The following is a 21,485-nucleotide window of genomic DNA, read 5'->3' as shown; positions in this document are numbered from 1 at the left end:
ATCTTGACAAGCTGTCAAATGAAATGCAAACGTTTTTGTACCAAAGCAATTCTAATCGTTTCACAGATGCACTGGGAATATTTTTCTTCAGGACTCACGTGGAAGCCAGCAATATGTCTCTAATTACTTCAAGTCTAAGGATGAAAACCTTTGTTTTATACATGGTGATGGGATTCAGACCCCAGGGAAGCTAGCGTCATTTTAGTTTTTAAGGCAGATCTTGGTGGGCTTTCTGAATGTCACTCCTTGAAATAGCCTGTAGGTTCAAACCACACAATCATGTTCTTCTCTCAGGCAGACATTTACGCAGAAGAACATAGCTATTGGCAGCTTTGGTCATAGGAATACAGAAGACATTGTGACCTTGAAAAGGTCAAAATGACCTTGACATTGTGACCTTTGATGTGTGTCTTTAGACATGCGTTTCAGTAGTTGTGGGACACTGGCTTCTCTAGCTGTGGCGTGCAGGCTTAGTTGCTCTGCAACATGTGGTATCTTAGTTCCCTGACCAGAGATCAAACCCACGTCCCCTGAATTGGAAGGTGAAGTCTTAACCATTGGACCGTGAGGGAAGTCCTCATAGGAGCTATTTACATTTTTCTATTTATTTTTACTTCAGCTTGGTAACTTACCTCCACTCATTTCCACCTTAATTTCTTACTACTGCTGCTGCTGCTAAGTCGCTTCAGTCGTGTCCGACTCTGTGCGACCCCATAGACGGCAGCCCACCAGGCTCCCCCATCCCTGGGATTCTCCAGGCAAGAACACTGGAGTGGGTTGCCATTTCCTTCTCCAATGCAGGAAAGTGAAAAGTGAAAGTGAAGTCGCTCAGTCGTGTCTGACTCTTAGCGACCCCATGGACTGCAGCCTACCAGGCTCCTCTGTCCATGGGATTTTCCAGGCAAGAGTACTGGAGTGGGGTGCCATTGCCTTCTCCCAATTTCTTACTAAGTATTATGTTAATACATAAAGCAGTGTTTTTCAGATAACTGCTCCCAGGAGAAAAAGGAAGAAATCCTGGAAAGTGAGAAACCCAGTGGACCCATTGCCAAACAAGGAAAACCAGACGTGCAAAGTCAAGACCACACCAGCACCAGCCCTGGGCTCACGGAACCTGCCAAGATCCCAACCCTGTAAGGATAACTTACTCATATAACTTTGTGCTGGTACAGTCTCATTCACTGGCTACTTCTTTTAATGCTTTGTTAAGGATAAAGAGGTGTTCCGCATCATTTTTGAAACCTTTATATGTGTTAAGTTTCCAGGGCAATAGACAAAGGCAAATAATCTACAGGGTGACTTCCCAACAAGACAGTTCTGTGCTACAAGTCATAAGTGGGCCTGAAACATCGGTGCAAGACGAGATGTCCGTGGATGCGATGCATGTCTTCATCGATGAACATGGTAAGTCTTTAGAGCTCTATACTCATGAGGTGGAGGGGGGAAGCTGGCAGCTTTCTCAAGTCCTATATGGTCTCTTAGCCTGAGGACAGGTTTACCAGCCATCTGAAAGTAGAAAGGTCCTATGAGACCCTTCCTAAACTAAAATGATGTAAACTCCTCAGCCTCTGGGATCTAATGCCTGATGATCTGAGGTGGATCTGATGTAATAATAACAGAAATAAAGTGCACAACAAATATAATGCCCTTGAATCATCCTGAAACCACCCCCTACCGAGTCCGTGGAAAATTTGTCTTCCATGAAACCGGTCAAGTGAAGAAGCAGTTATCCAGGGATACATAAAATGCATCAGTATAATACACTGCTGCTGCTGCTGCTAAGTCGCTTCAGTCGTGTCCGACTCTGTGCGACCCCATAGACGGCAGCCCACTAGGCTCCTCTGTCCCTGGGATTCTCCAGGCAAGAATACTGGAGTGGGTTGCCATTTCCTTTTCCAATGCATGAAAGTGAAAAGTCAAAGTGAAGTCGCTCGGTCGTGCCCGACTCTTAGCGACCCCATGGACTGGAGCCTACCAGGCTCCTCCGTCCATGGGAATTTCCAGGCAAGAGTACTGGAGTGGGGTGCCATTGCCTTCTCCGAGTATAATACACAGATGTTCCCAATTCAAAGCCATGATGGTTTGATGCTGAGATGCTGGGTGGGAGCCTGGGGATGCTACTCTTATTGCTTAGGGTGTGAGCTGGCTCTATAGCTCACTGCAGGACAAAGACTGAATGCTGTTTTTACTTTTAGCCTTTTAGAAGCAGAACTTATTTCCAGATTTCTTTCGGTTAGCAAAATAGGTACTAAGGTTGATCTTTTGTAAAAAGTGAAGTGCATAAAGTGAACTTTTGAAAAGCAGGGAATCCCTGTATTAGACTTTGAAACAGGAAGGCTTCGTGCTGACTGCTCACAGTTAGTGTCCTTTGGACAGGCTGTGCGCCCTCTGCCTCAGGGCCTTTGCGTATACCACGCCCCTATGCCTGCATTGTGCCATTTATCCTTCAGATCTCTATTCTAAAGAAGATTCTTCAGGGAAGCCTTTCCTGGATATCCCAGGCTTAATAAATTTCATCTGTGCTTTTGCTCTCTCAACAGCCTATCCCTTTCCTGCTTTGAGACTATTACAGCTTCTAGTTGTTTACTGAGTGCTCAGTTGCTTCGATTGTGTCTGACTCTTTGTAACCCCCTGGGCCACAGCGTGCCAGGTTCCTTTGTTCATGGATTTTCCAGGCAAGAACACTGGAGTGGGTTGCCATTTCCTACTCCAGGGGATCTTCCCTACCCAGGGATCAAACCCAAGCCTTCTGAGTCTCCTGCCTTGCAGGCAGAGTCTTTACTGTTGAACCACTGGGGAAGCCCAATGTTTATTGCCTTATAATAATTTGATTACTGACATTCTCCCCATTTTCACAATTGTAAATTTCAGGAATGTAATGTCCAGCACCTAATAAATATTTATTGGATATATGCTGAAATCTGACTTTGATATATTTTTAATGCCTTGTTACAAAAAGATTAAAAGTAATAGAAAAAGAGAGAAAGGAAGGGAGAAAGAAAGAAAAAATCATTAAGTGGCAAGGTCAAGGTTCCTTTGATTAAGAGATATAGATCCTAGGTTTTCTAGGATGAGTCTTGGGTTAAATTTTTTAAAGATTAATTAATACTTGATTAGTCTACTGTCAAGGGCTTCCCAGGTGGTGCTAGTGGTTAAGAACTTGCCTGCCAATACAGGAGATGTGGGTTTGATGCCTGGGTTGGGAAGATCCCCTAGAGGAGGGCGTGGCCACCCACTCCAGTATTCTTGCCTGGCAAATCCAGTGGACAGAGGAGCCTGGTGGGCCACAGTCCACAGGGTCCAACATGATTGAAATGACTTCACACCCTTGCACGCACATTCTACTTACAAATAGATCCTGGTTTGGATAATAAATTATGTGTTACCGTCTCTCTATAGACCAGTAATTTATAGTTTGAAGTGCTTTTGCATCTGTAGAAATACAAAGAGACTTTTATGTTATAAAGAACAACATTATCACCTTTGTCCAAGCCTCCAGAGGGGCTGTGGTTGTCACTGTCTGTGCTTTGCTTGGTGGGACAGCCTTCGAGTTGAGGTCAGGCACTGTGGAATGCCTTGCAACTACTCCTAACAGACAAGGCTAATGATGCTCCCCTGTCACCTGAAGAAAGTACAGTTAAAACCTCTTCTGGGGAGAAGCCGTTTACATTTACAAAGTGAACTGATTTTCACACCTCAATACCCTGAACCACTTTAGCAGGCTAAATTAATTCCATCTGGTGCTTTCCCTCATTACCAGGCTGACACCCCAGTCAGCAGCTATGCCAGTGCTTATCTGCAAATTCAAAGGTAGGGATGGCCCCATGTGGCCCACTTATCAAAACCATGCATTTAATAAGCCTCTTTTTGTGCATGATACCAAAACAAGACAAACCCCCAGTTACAGCATGCGCAGATCATCCTGACACATGAAGAGAATATACCAAAAAATGCATTGAAAAGAATGTATTAGAAGAAGATTAGAGATGGTGCAAATTAATCGATGAAAAGCAATTAAGTGATAAGTAACTGAGTCATGTGATATCACTTATATGTGGGATCTAAAAAAATGGATACAAGTGAACATACTTAGAAAGCAGAAACAGACTCACAGAGGTAGAAAACAAACTTATGCTTACCAAAGGGGAAAGCAGGGAGGGATATACTAGGGATTTGGAACTAACAGATATACTATTATATATTATATATATATAAAATATAAATTAAATTACATATAAAACATTATATATTATATAATTATATGTAAATTATATTTATATGATTATATAAAATTATTATATATAAATATATTTATTATATATAATAAATGTATTTATACATAAATAAATGATATATTACATGTTATAATTTTATATTGTGTATATTATTATATATTATATATAAAATAAATAAACAAGGACCTACTCTATAGCATTAGGCACTATATTCAGTATCCTGTAATAACCTACAATGGAAAAGACTCTGAAAAGAATGTAGATGTATATGTATAATGGAATTGCTTTGCTGCACACCTGAAACTAACACGACATTGTGAATCAACTATACTTCAATGAAAATATTATTATAGTGATGCCTCAGATTTTCCTTCTATGGAGAAATACAAAGAATGGACTTAGATTACCAACAATTATTATTAAAATCATCCAAAATTAGTTCCCTCTAACTTGAAAAAAGTATCCACAGAAATGATCATATACAAGCAGTTGTGTAATGTTCTTTGCTGAACTTTTGCAGGGGAGATTAAATCCTGTTATTTAAAGTCTGGAAATCAGAAAGAAGGCCCTTTCCAGCATCAGCCATCAAATTATGAAGGCTTCTCTCACGCTGGGTAAGTAGGGCTTGTTTTCAGGTTGGGGAGGTGTCGTGTCACTGCCCCCAGCAACTTCCATGCAACTTACTCTGACTGTAAATGAAGTGAGGATCCTGGTGTCGAATGTGTTAATCCATCTGTGGGCATGAAAGCATGTGGGTCTCATCAAAAGAAAAAGAAAACCAGATATTGTAGAATAATAAAAAATAAATGGAACCACCTTCATAGTGAGAGTGAAGTTGCTCACTCATGTCCGACTCTTTGCAATCCCATGGACTGTAGCACACCAGGCTCCTCTGTCTGTCCATGGGATTTTCCAGGCAAGAATACTGGAGTGGGTTGCCATTTCCTTCTCCAAGGGGCTCTTCCCAACCCAGGGATCGAACCCGGGTCTCCCGCATTGCAGGCAGATGCTTTTACCATCTGAGCCACCAGGGAAGTCCATTATACCTTCATAGTAGCCACTTCCAAAAATAAATATAGCATGTTGGTATGAATAGAGTGGAATCCTGTGTAAATGATATGGGGAAGGCATTGATGCCGTCTGAGGATGTATTATGAAATCCGTCTCAAGGAATGAACTAGAGAAATGGTTAGTTTTCATCTGTATGGATGAGGCAGACTCTTTTGCTGGTAGATGGTCTAAACATCTTTTCTGTTCTCCTTCTGAGTGTGTTGAGTAACTTTCTTAATCATGTTCATTATGTTGATACGGAATTCACTTGCACGTCCAAAACACATGTGGATTAATACGTGACATTAGGCAAGCTATAAGTCTTCTCAGTTGTGGATTGAGTTCATCCTTCATCCTGGACTTCAAGATTCTTTGAGGATAATCCATAGGGTCATGCCTCAGTGGCTTGCTCTGAGTGAGAGTACATTTTTCATATACATTTCTCTAGAGCTGTACCTTTTTGAGGATTTATGGAAGACTTTTGTGATGTCACTGAAATGCCTTAGACTTCATGTCTGGAGAGTGTAAAGGGAGTTACAGGAGCTCTACTCCTAGTTTCTAGGGTGCAGTGTTCCTTCCTGAGGTCAAAGTTTCCTTACCAGCTGTGCGTGGGAAGTTCAAGGTGAGCCTCTAGTGTACTTAGAACAAAGTCTGTCCTCGTCCCTGCAGTCTGGCCTTCAGGTGGGATTCTGCCATGTGCCAGCCTTTCAGGGTGTTCTTTTGCCATTCCTACTGCTTCTCACCTGCTCAGGAGTACTGGTGTCAGCCGTCACGGTAGATCTGACGGCTGCTGTGGCTGACCACAGCAGTATTCACGGCCACACAACCCCACCTGGGTCCCAGCCCCAAAGCAGCCTGCTCGGGTCCAGAGTGAGTCCTGGGGGGAGACAGGAATAGTCTCCATCACCCACCTGCCTTCCACTGTTCCTTATCTCCCTTGGTACCCACATTTCAATCAAAACAAACAACACAAAATTCTCATTCTTCAGCCGAAAAGCATGCAAAGTGGTGTTTGCCAATGGAGACCCATGAGGAGAGACAGGTCTGCCACCCCATCTTGGCTCCAGCCTCCAGGATATTTTGTGGCAATGATTTGATGAGTTCAGTCATCTAAGGTGGCAGCTTTCTTCAGATGAAATATTTAATTACATGAGAACACAGCTTGGGAAGCTGTCCTGTTACCCTACAATCCTCAGTTGAAAGCTGTAGTGTTTTTACGCTGTATTTGGAACAAGTACAAGCCTCTTATTTTATCCCCAAGTAGATTTGCAAAGCTTTTTAATTTTTGTTTTCCTGATAAATGGGCTTCACTTTCCCCGAGGAAAATATTTGAACTGCCTTTTGCTGGTAATGGCAGGTAGAATAAGACCACCTATCCAGAGCCTTAAAACACTAAAAATACACAGTGTGCAGATAAGAATTAAAAAGCGTGCCAGTAGGGTTTTCAGTAAGCCCCATTCCTTGGACCATACCTCACTGAGAGATACCATTAACTCACCTTCTCCCCTTGATTTCTCTCTCCTCATTAATTTCCCTCCAACTCTTGTTTGCTTTTGTTTCCTCTGTGTGTCTTCCTCAGCTAGAGCTCTTTTCTGTTTAATCACTGCTCCTCCTCCATTTCGAGACCTGTTGAGGCTAAGGATTGCCATAGAGCATTTACTCTTGGTGAGAGATTTTGGCGAGGGTAGGTTTTGGCCCTGCTGGAGTTTTAGGGGACACCAGTTGTGTTTTCCTATGAAGCCCTGTGGCTTAGCAGTGTCTCAAAATGTCAGTCCTTTCCTAGATCTGCCTTCCCATGTACATGAACAGTTAGACCCTTTCTGTTACCCATGAGAGAAATCCAAGTCCAGCAGCCTTCACCAAAATGCAAATTTAGGGGCCATGTAACGGAGCTGTCTTGGGTAGATGGCTTCAAGTGTGTGGTTTCTGCTTCTCCCATCACCTTCCTGTTGCTCTTTTTGACATCACTCTCAAACGCCTCACCCTGACAGTCAAAAGATGGCTGCAGGGTCTTCCCTGCTGGCCCCGTGGTTGAGACTCTGTGTTTTTAGCACAGTGGGTACAAGTTCAATCCCTGGTTGGGGAACTAGGGTCCCACATGCCTTGTGACTGAGAGTAAATAAAATGCTCTGATACTACAAGAAAAGGTGCTTCAGTAGCCCCACATCTTATGTCTTCTCTCATTCAAGTCCACTGGAGATAACATATTTCTTCCCCATAAACTGTGACTCCTTCATTCTCACTGGGCCGTGGACCCTGAGCCCAGCCACCAAGGCAGGTACTTGGCTTGGGTCTAAGTACATGCACAGAGCTGGAATGCCAGGTTCCCTTTGAGAACGTACGGGAGTTCTCTTCAGAGGGAAAACTGGAGCAGGGTGCGTGGACATGTGCTTAGTTGCTCAATTGTGTTGGACTCTGCGACTCCATAGACGTAGCCCACCAGGCCCCTCTGTCCATGGGATTTACCAGGGAGGATACTGGAGTGGGTTGCCATTTCCTACTCTCCAGGGCATCTTCCAGACCCGGGGGTTGAACGTGCATCTCTTGAGTCTCCTGGATTGGCAGGTGGGTTCTTTACCACTACTACGAGTGCCGCCTGGGAAGCCCCACGGTGCATGGATGCTGGGCAGCAGAAGTGGACAAATGATCCCTGAGGACTCTCCTTCTGGTAAAATGCAAGTAAATTAATGACTGTCCTTCTTTAAAGAGAGTGATGATCGAGTTTATAAAAGCAACCTTCTTTTAAAGAAACGTTCCTCGTTGTCTCTTACATTTTTTGTATGTGAACATTCTGACGGACAAGGTCTTGGTCCCCCAACGCTACATGCGATGTTCTTTTTTCTATTTTTAAAGATTTTTTTTTAATGTGGACCATTTAAAAGTCTTTATTGAATTTGTTACAGTATTTCTTCTGTTTTATGCTTTGGTTTTGTGGCCGCAAAGCGTGTGGGGTCTTAGCTCCTTGACCAGGGATCGAACTCTCACCTCCTGCATTGGAAGGTGACGTCTGAACCACTGGACCACAAGGGAAATTCTCCTACATGCTACGTTCTAAGTCTTTGATTATCTGCTTTTTCCTAAGGTAGTTTGACAGGGCATCAGTCTTAAGAGTTCTAAGAAAGAATGGCCCACAGTCATGCACATCATCTCTTTCTTGTGCTTAAAGATAAAATAATATACATGTCTGCTATTATATGTATGTGTGCTTGGCCGCCCAGTCATGTCCGACTCTTTGTGACCCCTTGGACTGTAGCCTGCCAGGCTTTTCTGTCCACGGGACTTCCCAGGTAAGAATACTGGAGTGGATGCCATTTTATTATTTGAGAATATACATGTCCTCTGTACTGTCTACTCTTTGAGATAAGTTGGTCCTTTCAAAGGGACTTTGTTCTGGAATGTTATGGCCATTCAGTGGCCCATTTGGGCACAGGAGGTGTGTGGTGCTTCTTGTTTGATGCTTGAGCACAAAACTCTGGTCACTTCACTTAGCAAAATTATAGCATTGAAGGTGTTCCTGGGATGATGCTGGGAAAGCACTCATGGGACTGCCATTTGTTTAATTCATGCTCAGAAAAAATGGCTCAGTCCTATGTAGAGTCAGATGATCTTCTGGATTTCAGCTGCTGTCTGACAGCCTTAGGGTGACTATTTCAACAGTCTCACACTCCTCCCCAGGCTAAGAGATGTTAAAAGCTGTGCCACCCACATGTGGGAGGCTAATTTCTTTGGATTTGTAATCAGACTTGGCTTTTGTGGATGCGTGTGGTGTAGTGATGGCTTGGGTATTTTTGAACTGCTTGTATGAATGAAAAATTGTGGTAAGATAGGATGAGAGCAGGGCTTCCTGGGTGGCTCAGGCTATAAAGAATCTGCCTACAATGAGGGAGACATGGGTTCGATCTCTGGGTTGGGAAGATCACCTGGAGAAGGGAATGACCAACCCACTCCAGTATTCTTGCCTGGAGAATTCCATGGACAGAGGAGCCTGGTGGGTTACAGTCCATGGGGTTGCAGAGAGTCAGACACACTGACTGACTAACACTTTCACTATCTTTAGGATGAAAGCAAACAGGCTGGTTTAATTTGTTGTTGTTTTCAAAAAGAATTTATGTATTTATTTAGTTGCACTAGGTCTTATTTGGAGAAGGCAATGGCACCCCACTCCAGTACTCTTGCCTGGAAAATCCCATGGACGGAAGAGCCTGGTAGGCTGCAGTCCATGGGGTCACGAAGAGTCAGACACGACTGAGTGACTTCACTTTCACTTTTCACTTTCATGCATTGGGTAAGGAAATGGCAACCCACTCCAGTGTTCTTGCCTGGAGAATCCCAAGGTTGGAGGAGCCTGGTGGGCTGCCATCTACGAGGTCGCACGGAGTCAGACATGACTGAAGCGACTTAGCAGCAGCAGCAGCAGGTCTTATTTGCCGCACGTGGGATCTTTAGTTTTGGCATTGGGATCTAGTTCCCTGACTAGGTTTGAACCTGGGCTTTCTGCACTGGGAGAGCAGAGTCTTAGCCACTGGACCACCAGGGAAATCCCAAGCTGGTTTAGTTTGAGTGTGTTAATTTTTGCATTGACCACATCCAATTTACCTTGATTCATGGACCTAACATTCCAGGTTCCTATGCAATATTGTTCTTTATAGCATCAGACTTTACTTTCACCACGAGACACATCCACAACTGGGCATCATTTCCACTTTGACCCAGCTGCTTTATTCTTTCTGGAGCTATCTCTCCGCTCTTCCCCGGTAGCATATTGGACACTTACTGACCTGGGCGCCTTATGTTCTGGTGTCCTGTGCGTGCTGCAGTCCATGGGGTCGCAAAGAGTTGAACATGACTTAGCAACTGAACAACAACAATCCTTTCATTAACATACCTGTGTGTGTGTCTGTATATATGGAGAGTGTCATTCCTTTCTTTAATGCTAGAGGTAAAGACATCAGAGCAGCACCTAGCTGGTCAAGTGCAGTGACAGTGGTTGGAGGGCCAAGTCACTCACACTTGACACTGTATTCCAGTGGGCCTCGAGTCTTTCCGTGGGAAGCAGCGTCCTGGCAGTTCCCGGCCCTGGAGGAAGTGTTTTCCTGTCATAGTTGTGGTGGCAGCAGCCATCGCTTGTCAATGATTTATTCTGCACTAAGCACTGTGCTAAGTATTAAATTATCCCCTTTCATCCGTGTGACAAAGTAGAGGTAGGTGATATTAGCTCCATTAGATAGAAAAGGAAACTGAGACTGACGAAGAAACAAGCCCAACCTCAGTAGCTACTAAGTGGCCGGGGGACTCTTAAATCCCTCCCCCAGCACCCTTCTGCAGGCAGGGGCCACAGCCCCAATTCCTGGGTGCCAGGCAGGGGGGCAAATGGATGAAGTGGACCCAGAATCAAACGCGAGCGGCACTGGGTGCTGAGTCCACTGGAGGGCACTGGTCCTGTGGCACCAGTGGTAAGGACTCCACCTGCCAATGCAGGAGACACAAGAGGTGTGGGTTTGATCCCTGAGGTTGGGAAGATCCCCTGGAGGAGGAAATGGCAACCTGTCCCATATTCTTGCCTCGAAAATCCCATGGACGGAGGAGCCTGGTGGACTACAGTCCATGGGGTCGCAAAGAGTCAGACACGACTGAGCACATGCACTTGCTAGAGGGCTATTTAGGGTGCTCATGGCAGCTTGGGAAGCCTGGGTGGCCAGATTTTCCAATTTATTCCCAAGAGGAGCTAGAAATTCCCATTTATCTATAAAAATCCATTTTTTAAAAAGATTTTTTTTTGATGTGGACCATTAAAAAAAAATCTTAACTGAATTTGTTATAATATTCAATAATGTATTCTATTATTTTTTATGTTTCTGATTTTTTGTCTGAGAGGCCTGTGGGATCTTAGCCATTGACCAGGAATTGAACCCACACCCCCTGCATTGGAAGGTGAAGTTTTAAGCACTGGATCACCAGGGACGTCCCTCTATTTTGTCTAATGTTATTGATTTTAATATTTTTTTTTGAATTGCCACAGGCCACAGATAACATATATGGTTGGCTGAGGCCTGTGAGTGCTCTGAGACCTGGGTGAGGCAGTCCTCTTGCTAACACGTGTGATATTGGGGTGATCTTACACAGACCCCCACCTCCTCCAGGCACCCTTCACAGCCCATGCTTCACTGCTTCACTCCTGGAGGCCCATGGTGCTGGCCTCCAACCCTTCCTCTTCCAGGCCTCTGCCTGTTTTTGCCTGGAATGCTACCTTCTGGAGTTCTCTTCTTCCCAAGCACAGATTACTATCTGCCTCTTATATCCATCTTTCCTGTGTCAGTCCTTCCATGACAATTACTCCATCCCTCCATGCTGCTGTTAGAGGAGCTTGCCACACTCTCCCTGGTGCTCGAGACACCTAGCTCTTCTAGACTGTTCTTGTTTAAGGATAAGTCACCTTGGCTAGGGTGCCTCTGGGGTTCTCTGGTGGCTCAGTGGTAAAGAATCCGTCTGCTAAATGCAGGAAGCACGGGTTCAGTTTCTGGGTCAGAAAGATCCCCTGGAGAAGGAACTGGCTACCCACTCCAGTATTCTCGCCCGGAGAATCCCACGGACAAAGGAGCCTGGTGGGCTACAGTTCATGGGGTTGCAGAGTTGGGCACAATTTAGTGACTAAACAACAAATAAAAATACTAGGGTGCCTCCGTAGCCCTCACTTAGCCCTCTGTAGGTGGATGCTCAGTAGTGAACTGAATCAAATTAATCATTGGAAATGACAAGGTAGCCCAATTAGAGTTTTGGATAGCAGACGCCAACTGGTCATTTAGGGATAGCAGATAAGAGGTAGAGCAGGAGGGGGAGAGGTGGGCTGTGAAATCCCATGGAGGATGTCATGTTTGGTTCTGCTTGCAGCAGGAGAAATTAGACCTCTCTGCAGAGAAACAACCCAGTGAAAGTGGATTATTCAAACAGCACCCACAGATCACTCCCTCACCTGACTGTTGGAGGGGAAGAGCCAGAAGCAATAGGAGTTTGTCTGGTCAATGTATTTTTTAAAATTTAACTTTTATTGACGTATAGTTGCTTTACTGCTTTGTGTTAGTTTTTGCTGTACAGCAAGGTGAATCAGCTATACATATTCATATATCCCCCTTTTTTTGGATTCTCTTCCCATGTAGGTCATCACAGAGCACTGAGTACAGTTCCCTGTGCTATGCTGTGTGTGTGTGTGTGTGTGTGTGTGTGTTAGTCGCTCAGTTGTGTTTGAGACCCCATGGATGGTAGCCCACCAGGCTCCTCTGTCCATGGGATTCTCCAGACAAGAATACTGGAGTGGGCTGTCATGCACTCCTCCAGGGGATCTTCTTGACTCAGGGATCAAACCCACTATATAGTAGGTCCTTGTTAACTAACTTATACATAATAGTATATATATATGAGGGCTTCCCTGGCAGCTCAGTGGTAAAAAATCCACCTGCAGTGCAGGAGCCATAGGAAATGCGGGTTCGATCCCTGGATCAGGAAGATCCCCTGTAGGAGGGCACATAGCCCACTCCGGTATTCTTGCCTGGAGAATTCCATGGACAGAGAAGCCTGCTGGGTTACAGTCCATGGAGTTGCAAAGAGTTGGACACAACTAAAGAGACTCAGACTTTATTTTTCTGGGCTCCAAAATCACTGCAGATGGTGACTGCAGCCATGAGATTAAAAGACACTTACTCCTTGGAAGGAAAGTTATGACCAACCTAGATAGCATATTCAAAAGCAGAGACATTACTTTGCCAACAAAGGTCCGTCTAGTCAAGGCTATGGTTTTTCCTGTGGTCATGTATGGATGTGAGAGTTGGACTGTGAAGAAGGCTGAGCACTGAAGAATTGATGCTTTTGAACTGTGGTGTTGGAGAAGACTCTTGAGAGTCCCTTGGACTGCAAGGAGATCCAACCAGTCCATTCTGAAGGAGATCAGCCCTGGGATTTCTTTGGAAGGAATGATGCTGAAGCTGAAACTCTAATACTTTGGCCACCTCATGCGAAGAGTTGACTCATTGGAAAAGACTCTGATGCTGGGAGGGATTGGGAGTGGGAGGAGAAGGGAACGACAGAGGATGAGATGGCTGGATGGCATCACTGACTCGATGGACGTGAGTCTGAGTGAACTTCGGGAATTGGTGATGGACAGGGAGGCCTGGCATGCTGCGATTCATGGGGTCGCAAAGAGTCGGGCACGGCTGAGCGACTGAACTGAACTGAACTGAACTGAAAGAGACTTAGCAGCACACACGTGGTGTATATACGTAATACAGAATGTTATCTTCTCCTTTCATAAGTAGCAAAATGGAGGGGAAAAAACGTGCAAAATGGCTCTTTTTAACCCTTCTCTGTAAAAATTGAGATTGAGTCTCAAATTTGATTTTCTAGCATTATATTCCATTCAATGGAAATGATTTTTTTTGTCCATATGAGAGATGACTGTGATGGAAAGCTGACATTTCCTGAAGGAAAGCCACACTTCCCTGACATCAGAGGGGTTGTGTCTGCAGCTTGAACTTTCATCTTGGACTGACTCAGATTCCCATTCCTGCACAAAGAGTAACTTTGGGTTTGACAATGAGCAGCTTCCTTGATCATTTTAAGCATCAGCTTTCTAATCCATAAATGGAAATAATACTAGGAATGAATTCAGTGGGTGGCTTCAAAAGCTAAATATCATAGCTGAAGCTCCAATACTTTGGCCACCTGATGTGAACAGCTGACTCATTGGAAAAGACCCTGATGCAGGGACAGACTGAGGGCAGGAGGAGAAGGGGATGACAGATGACATGATAGTTGGATGACATCACCAATTCAAAGCACATATGTCTGAGCAAACTCAAACATAGTGAAGATAGTGGAGATGGTGAAGGGTGTGCCTGGTGTGCTGGCAGTCCACGGGCTCACAAAGAGTCAGGCACAGCTGAGCAGCTGAACAGCAACCATATGTAGTGCTTAGTACGGTACCTCTCATAGGGGACGCTGGGCCATGTAAGCTGTCGTTAAATGGTCTCCAAACAGAAGCAGTAGGGCGGTGGTTAAGGTTCACCATGACTTTACATAGCAATAGAGGCAGACTTTACGCTGAGGAAAGTCTTTCCTCTCGCACTTTTATGAGTCGCTTTATGAGATTTTTAAGGCGGTTAAGTACCTTGTAGTCTATCAACCTGTTGTGTCCCAGCTTTTTGGCCTCTTTGGCAGTTTTAGAGAAGGTACTTTACTATTTTATGCCTGGCTTATAATGCCATTACATTTAGAGTTCTCCTATCAGAGTAAACATAAAGTTTGATTTTGAACTTGGAAGGATTCCGAGTTGGGGCTGTTTCTAAGCCCTTCAGCCATGGAAGATATTAGAAAAGCAGTGTTTTCCCTTTAAGGCGACTTCAGTGGCTGGGATCGCCTCCAACTAGGCCATTAAACCCCTGATTCTCATTATTGGCCAGAAAGCCATTCCTCTTCACCATTGTTAAGCCTAGTTGCCATGTGACAGTTTTATATCCCTGACTCCCAAGTATGAATAGGGAATTGTTTGCTGTGTAACTTCTGTGTCTCTCTGGGGATTCCTGGAGGAAACCAGGGGAGGAAACAAATTTCCCTCCTTGGTCCCTCCGTCATTGTGGGAACCAATACATTTCTCATTAACTGCCAGAGAAATATAAACGGTATTTTCTGGTTGTACAATAACTGTCCAGAAAGCCAGTACCTTTGGTAACATTATCTCATGTAGTCCTGCTTGCCTCAGAAACTAGAAGAAGGGACAATGGCTTGAACAGCAGAATTCCGAATTGCTATGTAAAAAAAAAAAATTTCAGAGGATAAATTTATTACGCAGGACACAGGACTCATTCAGCTCAGACCGTCCTATGAGCTCATCTGCCTAGAAAATCGAAGTTGAAATAGTCTCTCTGCCTAGGAAGTTGAAGGTGAAGCTGCATAAAAGTTGAAGTGTGTTTTGTGTCCAAAGGGTTCACTGCAAAGCAGACTTTTATTATTTCCTCTGTATGTCTTGCAATGAAAACTTGATAGTTTCTGTTCTTTGTTCAGCAAAGATTTACCTTTCTTTCATCTGTGAATTCTTGCAAGCAACATAGAACAGCTTTCTTCTGTAAATGATGCACAACCATGCTTTAGTATTATAAAACCTTTTCTAGTGTCAAAAGCAATCTCATGTAAATGCATACAAAATGTTTAAAAGTGTGCACAAAATGCCTATCATCTGCTCCCCAGTGAAATCTTATGGAAAGACATAGTGTTTACATTCATTTTGAGAATCTATTACTCATAAAGTAGCCTTGGTCTACTGAATGGTAAACTCATCTGGAGCAAATCAGTTTATAGGATCTTTATCAGGGATTTTTGTATCTCAACTTGTTTCTATTAAAAAAAAACGTAGAGTAGATTACATTAGTAATCATCTATTTATATTTATCTGGATTCACTTGTTTTGAGCTTCTGTTTATTTATGAATCATTGTACTACATATTTGGAGAAGGAAATGGCAACCCACTCCAGTATTCTTGCCTGGAGAATCCCATGGACAGAGAAGCCTGGAGGGCTGCAGTCCATGGGGTCGAAAAGACTCGAATATGACTGAGCAACTCACATGTATGCAATAGTGCATATTGAAACAGATATTGTTATGCTTATACATTAGGCTTGCTTTTGAAAGCTACTCTAAACCTCTAAACCCATTAGGTACTACATTCCAAAGATGGATTGAAGTGCACTTAATCTTTATTGTCTTCTCAGAGTTCTTACTTTTTTGTTGAACATTATTATTATTAACCTCTCTGACCCTGGTCTCAGTAAAGCCTCCCTTACTTACTAGGATCAACTCTCAGGAAAACCTTTCAAAGCCATCGTGCTTAAGTACCTGGATCCCAAAGAAGGTAAGCAGGCAGAAAGTTGTAAAAAAAAACAAAACAAGACACCTCTTTAGGATTCTCTTCTTTACATTAGTCAGAAGTAGTGATCCCTGGTTTGCATTAGCTCAGCCAGAATGTGGGGCAAATTAGTCAATTAGGTGGGCAAAATGTAAAATGTTGTAAATTCTCTCAATATTAGATATGCCTAGTTTTGTGTTCCCTTCAGGAATGAGTTGAAAATGTTAACTCCAGTGATAGATATTCAAGATACGTACATAGCTGCTTCACTCTGTTGATCTGCATGAGAGTTATGTGTTACTGAGTTACTTTGAAAACTGCTGGCGTGGGGGTTCTTGGTGCCTTTGATCACATTTATTTAGTTGCTAAGTCATGCCCAACTCTTTGCAACCCCATGGACTGCAGCGCTCCAGGCTTCCCTGTCCTTCACCTTCTCCCAGAGTTTGCTCAAACGTATGTCCACTGAGTGGGTGATGCCATTCAACCATCTCATCCTTTGTCGGCCCCCTCTCCTGCCTTCAATCTTTCCCAGCATCAGGGTCTTTTCCAAGGTCAAATAGAGGTGGAAATATCTGGAAAAAGCAGATGACCTTCCAGGGGTTTGCCTCTGCAAAGTTCCCGCTATTCCACAATTCCTGTGTCCTCTCTCTCTCTTGTTTTTCTGTTGTTAATATCAGATCCTTTCACTGTAGTCCTTATTTTGTTTTCTTAGACACACAGCTGCTGCTGCTGCTGCTGCTAAGTCGCTTCAGTTATGTCCGACTCTGTGCGACCCCATTGACGGCAGCCCACCAGGCTCCCCCCTCCCTGGGATTCTCCGGGCAAGAACACTGGAGTGGGTTGCCATTTCCTTCTCCAATGCATGAAAGTGAAAAATGAAAGTGAAGTTGCTCAGTCGTGTCTGACTCTTAGCAACCCCATGGACTGCAGCCTACCACTAGATAGATGAAAATTTCATGCAGGTGCAGAGTCCTAACAATGGAGGGTTTGTGAGGTTGACCCTAGAAAGACTTCTGTTTTCCCAGGCACTTTCTCTGAACCCTGGGGAAGAGGCCATGTGACTCAGTGGGTCTGTCTCCATGATCACTGCCCCAGCTACCACACGGTGGCAGTCTCATCCCATGCTGGAGGCCCTGACCGGCTCCCAGGCTGGTGCTCTTTTTCTCAAATGCAAAGACGAATTTTGCTGTCATATAAAAGAAGAGTTGTTTGCAGGCTTTAAAGCAAGAATCCCTGTTCAAATTCTAAATAACAGGTTAGAGTTTCCAAAACAGTGCTTCTTTATTTAAAGATCCCACGTCTTGCACATGTGACTGTGGCTTTCATCTCCAGGCTGCCCCTCTGGGTGACTTGTTCCCATGGCCCCCAAGTAAGCCCATAAAACAAGGAAGGACTGGCAGAAAAAGAGAGGCCCTCTCCCTCAGAGTGGTAGCCTGTAAGTTTCGAGATGTGAGGAAGATGAAGAATTTCAAGGACTTCTTTCTACATCAGTGGGAAAATGTGTCTCAGTTATTTGTTGCTTACAGAAGCTGGGGTGAGTGAAAACCTGGAGAGTGCAATATAGTACAATGTGGTCACTGTGAGTTTGAAACCCAACTCTGTCGATAAGAAAATGCACCACTCTGGCCCCTGGTTCATCTTTATTTCCCCCTGTGGCTTCTCGTTTTGTACTTTCCATTAATCACTATTTCTGCTGTTGGTGTAAGCTTGATCTAGTTTAAATTTGTATATCTATGCCATGGGGCTTCCTAGGTGGCTCAGTGGTAAAGAATCAGCCTACCAATGCAGGAGACACAGGAGATGTGGGTTCGATCCCTGGGTGGGTCAGCACGATCCCTTGGAGGAGGAAGTGGCAACCCACTCTGATACTTTTGCCTGGAGAATCCCTTGGACAGAGGAACTTGGAGGGCCAAAGTCCATGGAATTGCAAGAGAGTTGAACACGACTTAGTGACTAAATAACAACAACAACAAACATCTGTGTTATAGCTCTGAACCAAACTAGTTGACCAAAGATTAACCAGAGAGCAGGAAAATCAAGACCAGATGTGCAAATACAGCTCTATTGTAGTTCAGAGTGTAATTACTACAGGGTTGGAATATTTCCATTTCCATTGCTATTGTAGAGGCGGAAATATCTCCTGAAGCTTAGCATTTTAACATTATATTTATTAATATGGGGAAAGTCTCTAGCCTTAAGTTAGTGAAACAGAGACTTCTTTGGAGATTTTTAAAAAATTGAAGTATAATTGATTTACAATGGTGTGTTAGTTTTAGGTGTACAGCAAAGTGATTCAGTTATTATATATATATTTTTTTCCAGATTCTTTTCCCATATAGGTTATTATAAAATATTGAGTAGATTTCCCTGTGCTATACAGTAGGTCCTTGTTGATTATTTATTTTATGTATATAGTATTACTCCCAAACTGCTAATTTATCCCTTCCCCCCGACAGAAACTTTTTAGATGATTCTAAATCTAAACAGCCCATAGCTAAGATCAGGAGAAGAGACAGCAGATAGTCTGAGAAGAGATGCAAGAAAAGGAAGGTTGGATGGGAATTCTTGGAGGGTTGGTAGGAAAAGTCCTGTCCACTGAGTGATTTTTGTGACATCATAGCCTCATTGGTTCTTGAGTGGAAAAGCTGATGCCCATGGTTCACTTCAACTTCTGGACCCCAGAAAAGTATGCCAAATGAAGAAGATACATCTTTTCACCCCTGGAAACAGCGTTACACATCTCCTAGTAAAATAGGAAACCTTTATTCACATAACAAGGTGGGTTTTCTGGTGAGGACACACCAGTCATAAAGCTCAGAAAAGAATCTCTCTTTATATCATCATGATTCGCCTAGGATACTAAACTTCTGTAAAAGAGGGTAATTAAGAGGAGCTTGATATGCTGTTTGAATCTGTCTTTACGCAAAGAAAAAGATTAAGAGGGAGTTGAGGGCAAGGCACTCTTCCCTCATTCCTGCTCATAAAGACAACTAGAATTAGTATGTTATTTGTGTGAAAAATATAGGGGCCAGTTTACTGTTTCATATGAGAATGTGCAAAGTCAGGTCTTACATCAATAGAAGGAAATAAGAAGGTTATTAAAAGTATAGTTATTAAGCGACTAATATATGAGAAGCACCATACCCAGTCTGCTTTAATTCTTACAACAATCTCTATGAGGAAGACATCATCCCTATCTTATAGGTGAGGATTTAAAAAAATTATTTTACTGTATTATAGCTGATTTATAATGATGTGTTAATTTCTGCCATACAGCAAAGTGTTTCAACTGTACATACATATACATTCTTTTTCATATTCTTTTCCATTATGGTTTATCAGAGGATACTGAATCTAGTTCCTTGTTCTGTACAGTAGGGTCTTATTTATAGGCGGATTTGAGGTAGGAAAACAACATACTTATAGCCACAGATAGTAAATAGGAGAGCCATAATTTAAACCTGGGTGTGCATGCTTAGTTGCTCAGTCATGTCCGACTCTTTGTGACCCCATGGACTTCTCTTGTCCATAGGGTCACCAGGCTCCTCTGTCCATGGGATTTCCTAGGCCAAGATACTGGAGTGGGTTGCCGTTTCCTCCTCCCAGGGATCTTCCCAACCCAGGGGTCGAACCCATGGCTCTTGCATATATCCTGTGTTGGCAGGTAGATTCTTCACCAGTGGCACAACCCTAGTTCTGTTTAATTCTAGAACTCATCCAAAAGATTTTGAAAAGAAAACCAAACCCTAGATTTTTACATAGGATTTTTAAATGGCTTTCACAAGAAAAATAGTGTTATCTATTGTTATTTTGCCATCAGAAGCATGCTAAGCCATATGCAACAAATTCAGCACTTTCTTTTGGACCTTGTTTCCTGGCAGAAGGAAGGTTGCTCTGAAGGAACTGTTAACACCTTACACAATAGTCTGTTCGTAGTTTATTTCAGCTGGCAACAGAGGGCGATATACACTGTCTAGATTTTCTCACATCTCCATCCTGCCCCTGGCTGTTTATAGGCATCACCTACATTACCTACAGTGAAGTCAGATTAATCTTTTGGGTTTAGTGAAGCTTTGGCATTTGCTGAGTTTTGGGTTTCTCTGAATTTGTATTAACAAGATCTTTCCAATTCTACTGTATTTAGCTATGAGATGACAGAAGTGTAGTCCTCAGAGGTTTCTACACAAAGCGCAAAGGTTTGAATGAACATTGTTTTTATACATCCAACCTTTTTTCTCTATTAGTGACAGACATTACACCACCAATATTGACAGGAAGCAAAAGGGCTGTTTATGGAACAATCATCCACATAATAGAAGGATAGGATTTTTATGTTTTCAAAATCCATGTACGTATCCCACGTGACACATTTCTCAAACCCCGGTGTTAACATACAGTGTTTCCTAAGTGGTTCTTTACAAGGAGGCCTTGATTGAATGCGTCATCAAATAATCATAAATCATGTTTCAAAACTGTAGGGAAATCTGTGTCTTTGTGTGCATGCACATGAGAATAGTGGATGTATTTTAAACATGGTTCCTGGAGAGTATTTGTCTGTTCATGAATCCAGTAGTAGGGAGTTGGGAAAAAGAAAGATCTAAAAACTTGTCAGAGACTTTGTACTGAAACATGAGACTAGAAATCGGAAAACATTACCACTCAGCCATAAAAAGGAGCAAAATAATGCTATTTGCAGCAACCTGGATGGACCTAGAGATTGTCGTACTGAGTGAAGTCAGACAGGGAAAGACAAATATCATATAATATCATGTATATGTGGCATCTAAAAAAATTGTACAAATGGATTTATTTGTGAAACAGAAACAGATTCACAGACATAGAAAGCAAACTTCTGATAACCAAAGGGGAAAACTGTGGTGGGGATAAATTAGGAGTTTGGGATTAACATATACACAGTACTATGTATAAAATAAACAACAAGAACTGACTGTATAGCATAGGGACTTCTACTCAATATTTTTTAATAACCTAAATGGAAAAAGAATCTAAAAAGAACATACATATATTTGTTGTTGTTGTTTAGTTGCTAAGTCATGTCTGACTCTTTTGCAATCTATTGACTACAGCTCTTGAGGCTCCTCTGTCCGTGGGATTTCCCAGATACGAATACTGGAGTGGGTTGCCATTTCCTTCTCCAGAGGATCTTCCCAACTCAGGGATCGAACCCGAGTCTCACGCACTGCGAGCAGATTCTTTACCACTGAGCCACCTGGGAAGCCCTATATAACTGAATTGCTTTGCTGTACACCTGAAATTAATACAGCATTGTAAATCAACTATACCTCAAAAA

The 21,485-nt window shown here is 43.1% G+C and overlaps 1 protein-coding gene across 2 annotated transcripts in view; it reads left to right on the top strand.

Moving 5' to 3' along the window:
- The window catches only part of PCNX2 (pecanex 2), a 311,392-nt gene that overhangs the window by 36,163 nt on the left and 253,744 nt on the right, over positions 1 to 21,485 (top strand). For both annotated transcript variants that reach the window (XM_070781873.1, XM_070781874.1), the window contains exons 6-8: positions 986 to 1,133; positions 1,259 to 1,404; positions 4,756 to 4,849. In XM_070781873.1, coding sequence (XP_070637974.1) covers positions 986 to 1,133; positions 1,259 to 1,404; positions 4,756 to 4,849 — 388 coding nt within the window. The remainder of the gene's footprint in view (positions 1 to 985; positions 1,134 to 1,258; positions 1,405 to 4,755; positions 4,850 to 21,485) is intronic.

The sequence above is a fragment of the Bos indicus genome, chromosome 28, assembly GCF_029378745.1.
Source record: "Bos indicus isolate NIAB-ARS_2022 breed Sahiwal x Tharparkar chromosome 28, NIAB-ARS_B.indTharparkar_mat_pri_1.0, whole genome shotgun sequence".
Lineage (NCBI taxonomy): Eukaryota > Metazoa > Chordata > Mammalia > Artiodactyla > Bovidae > Bos > Bos indicus.
Note: the sequence above shows the minus strand (reverse complement) of the source record. Positions and strands in the feature narration are given on the sequence as shown.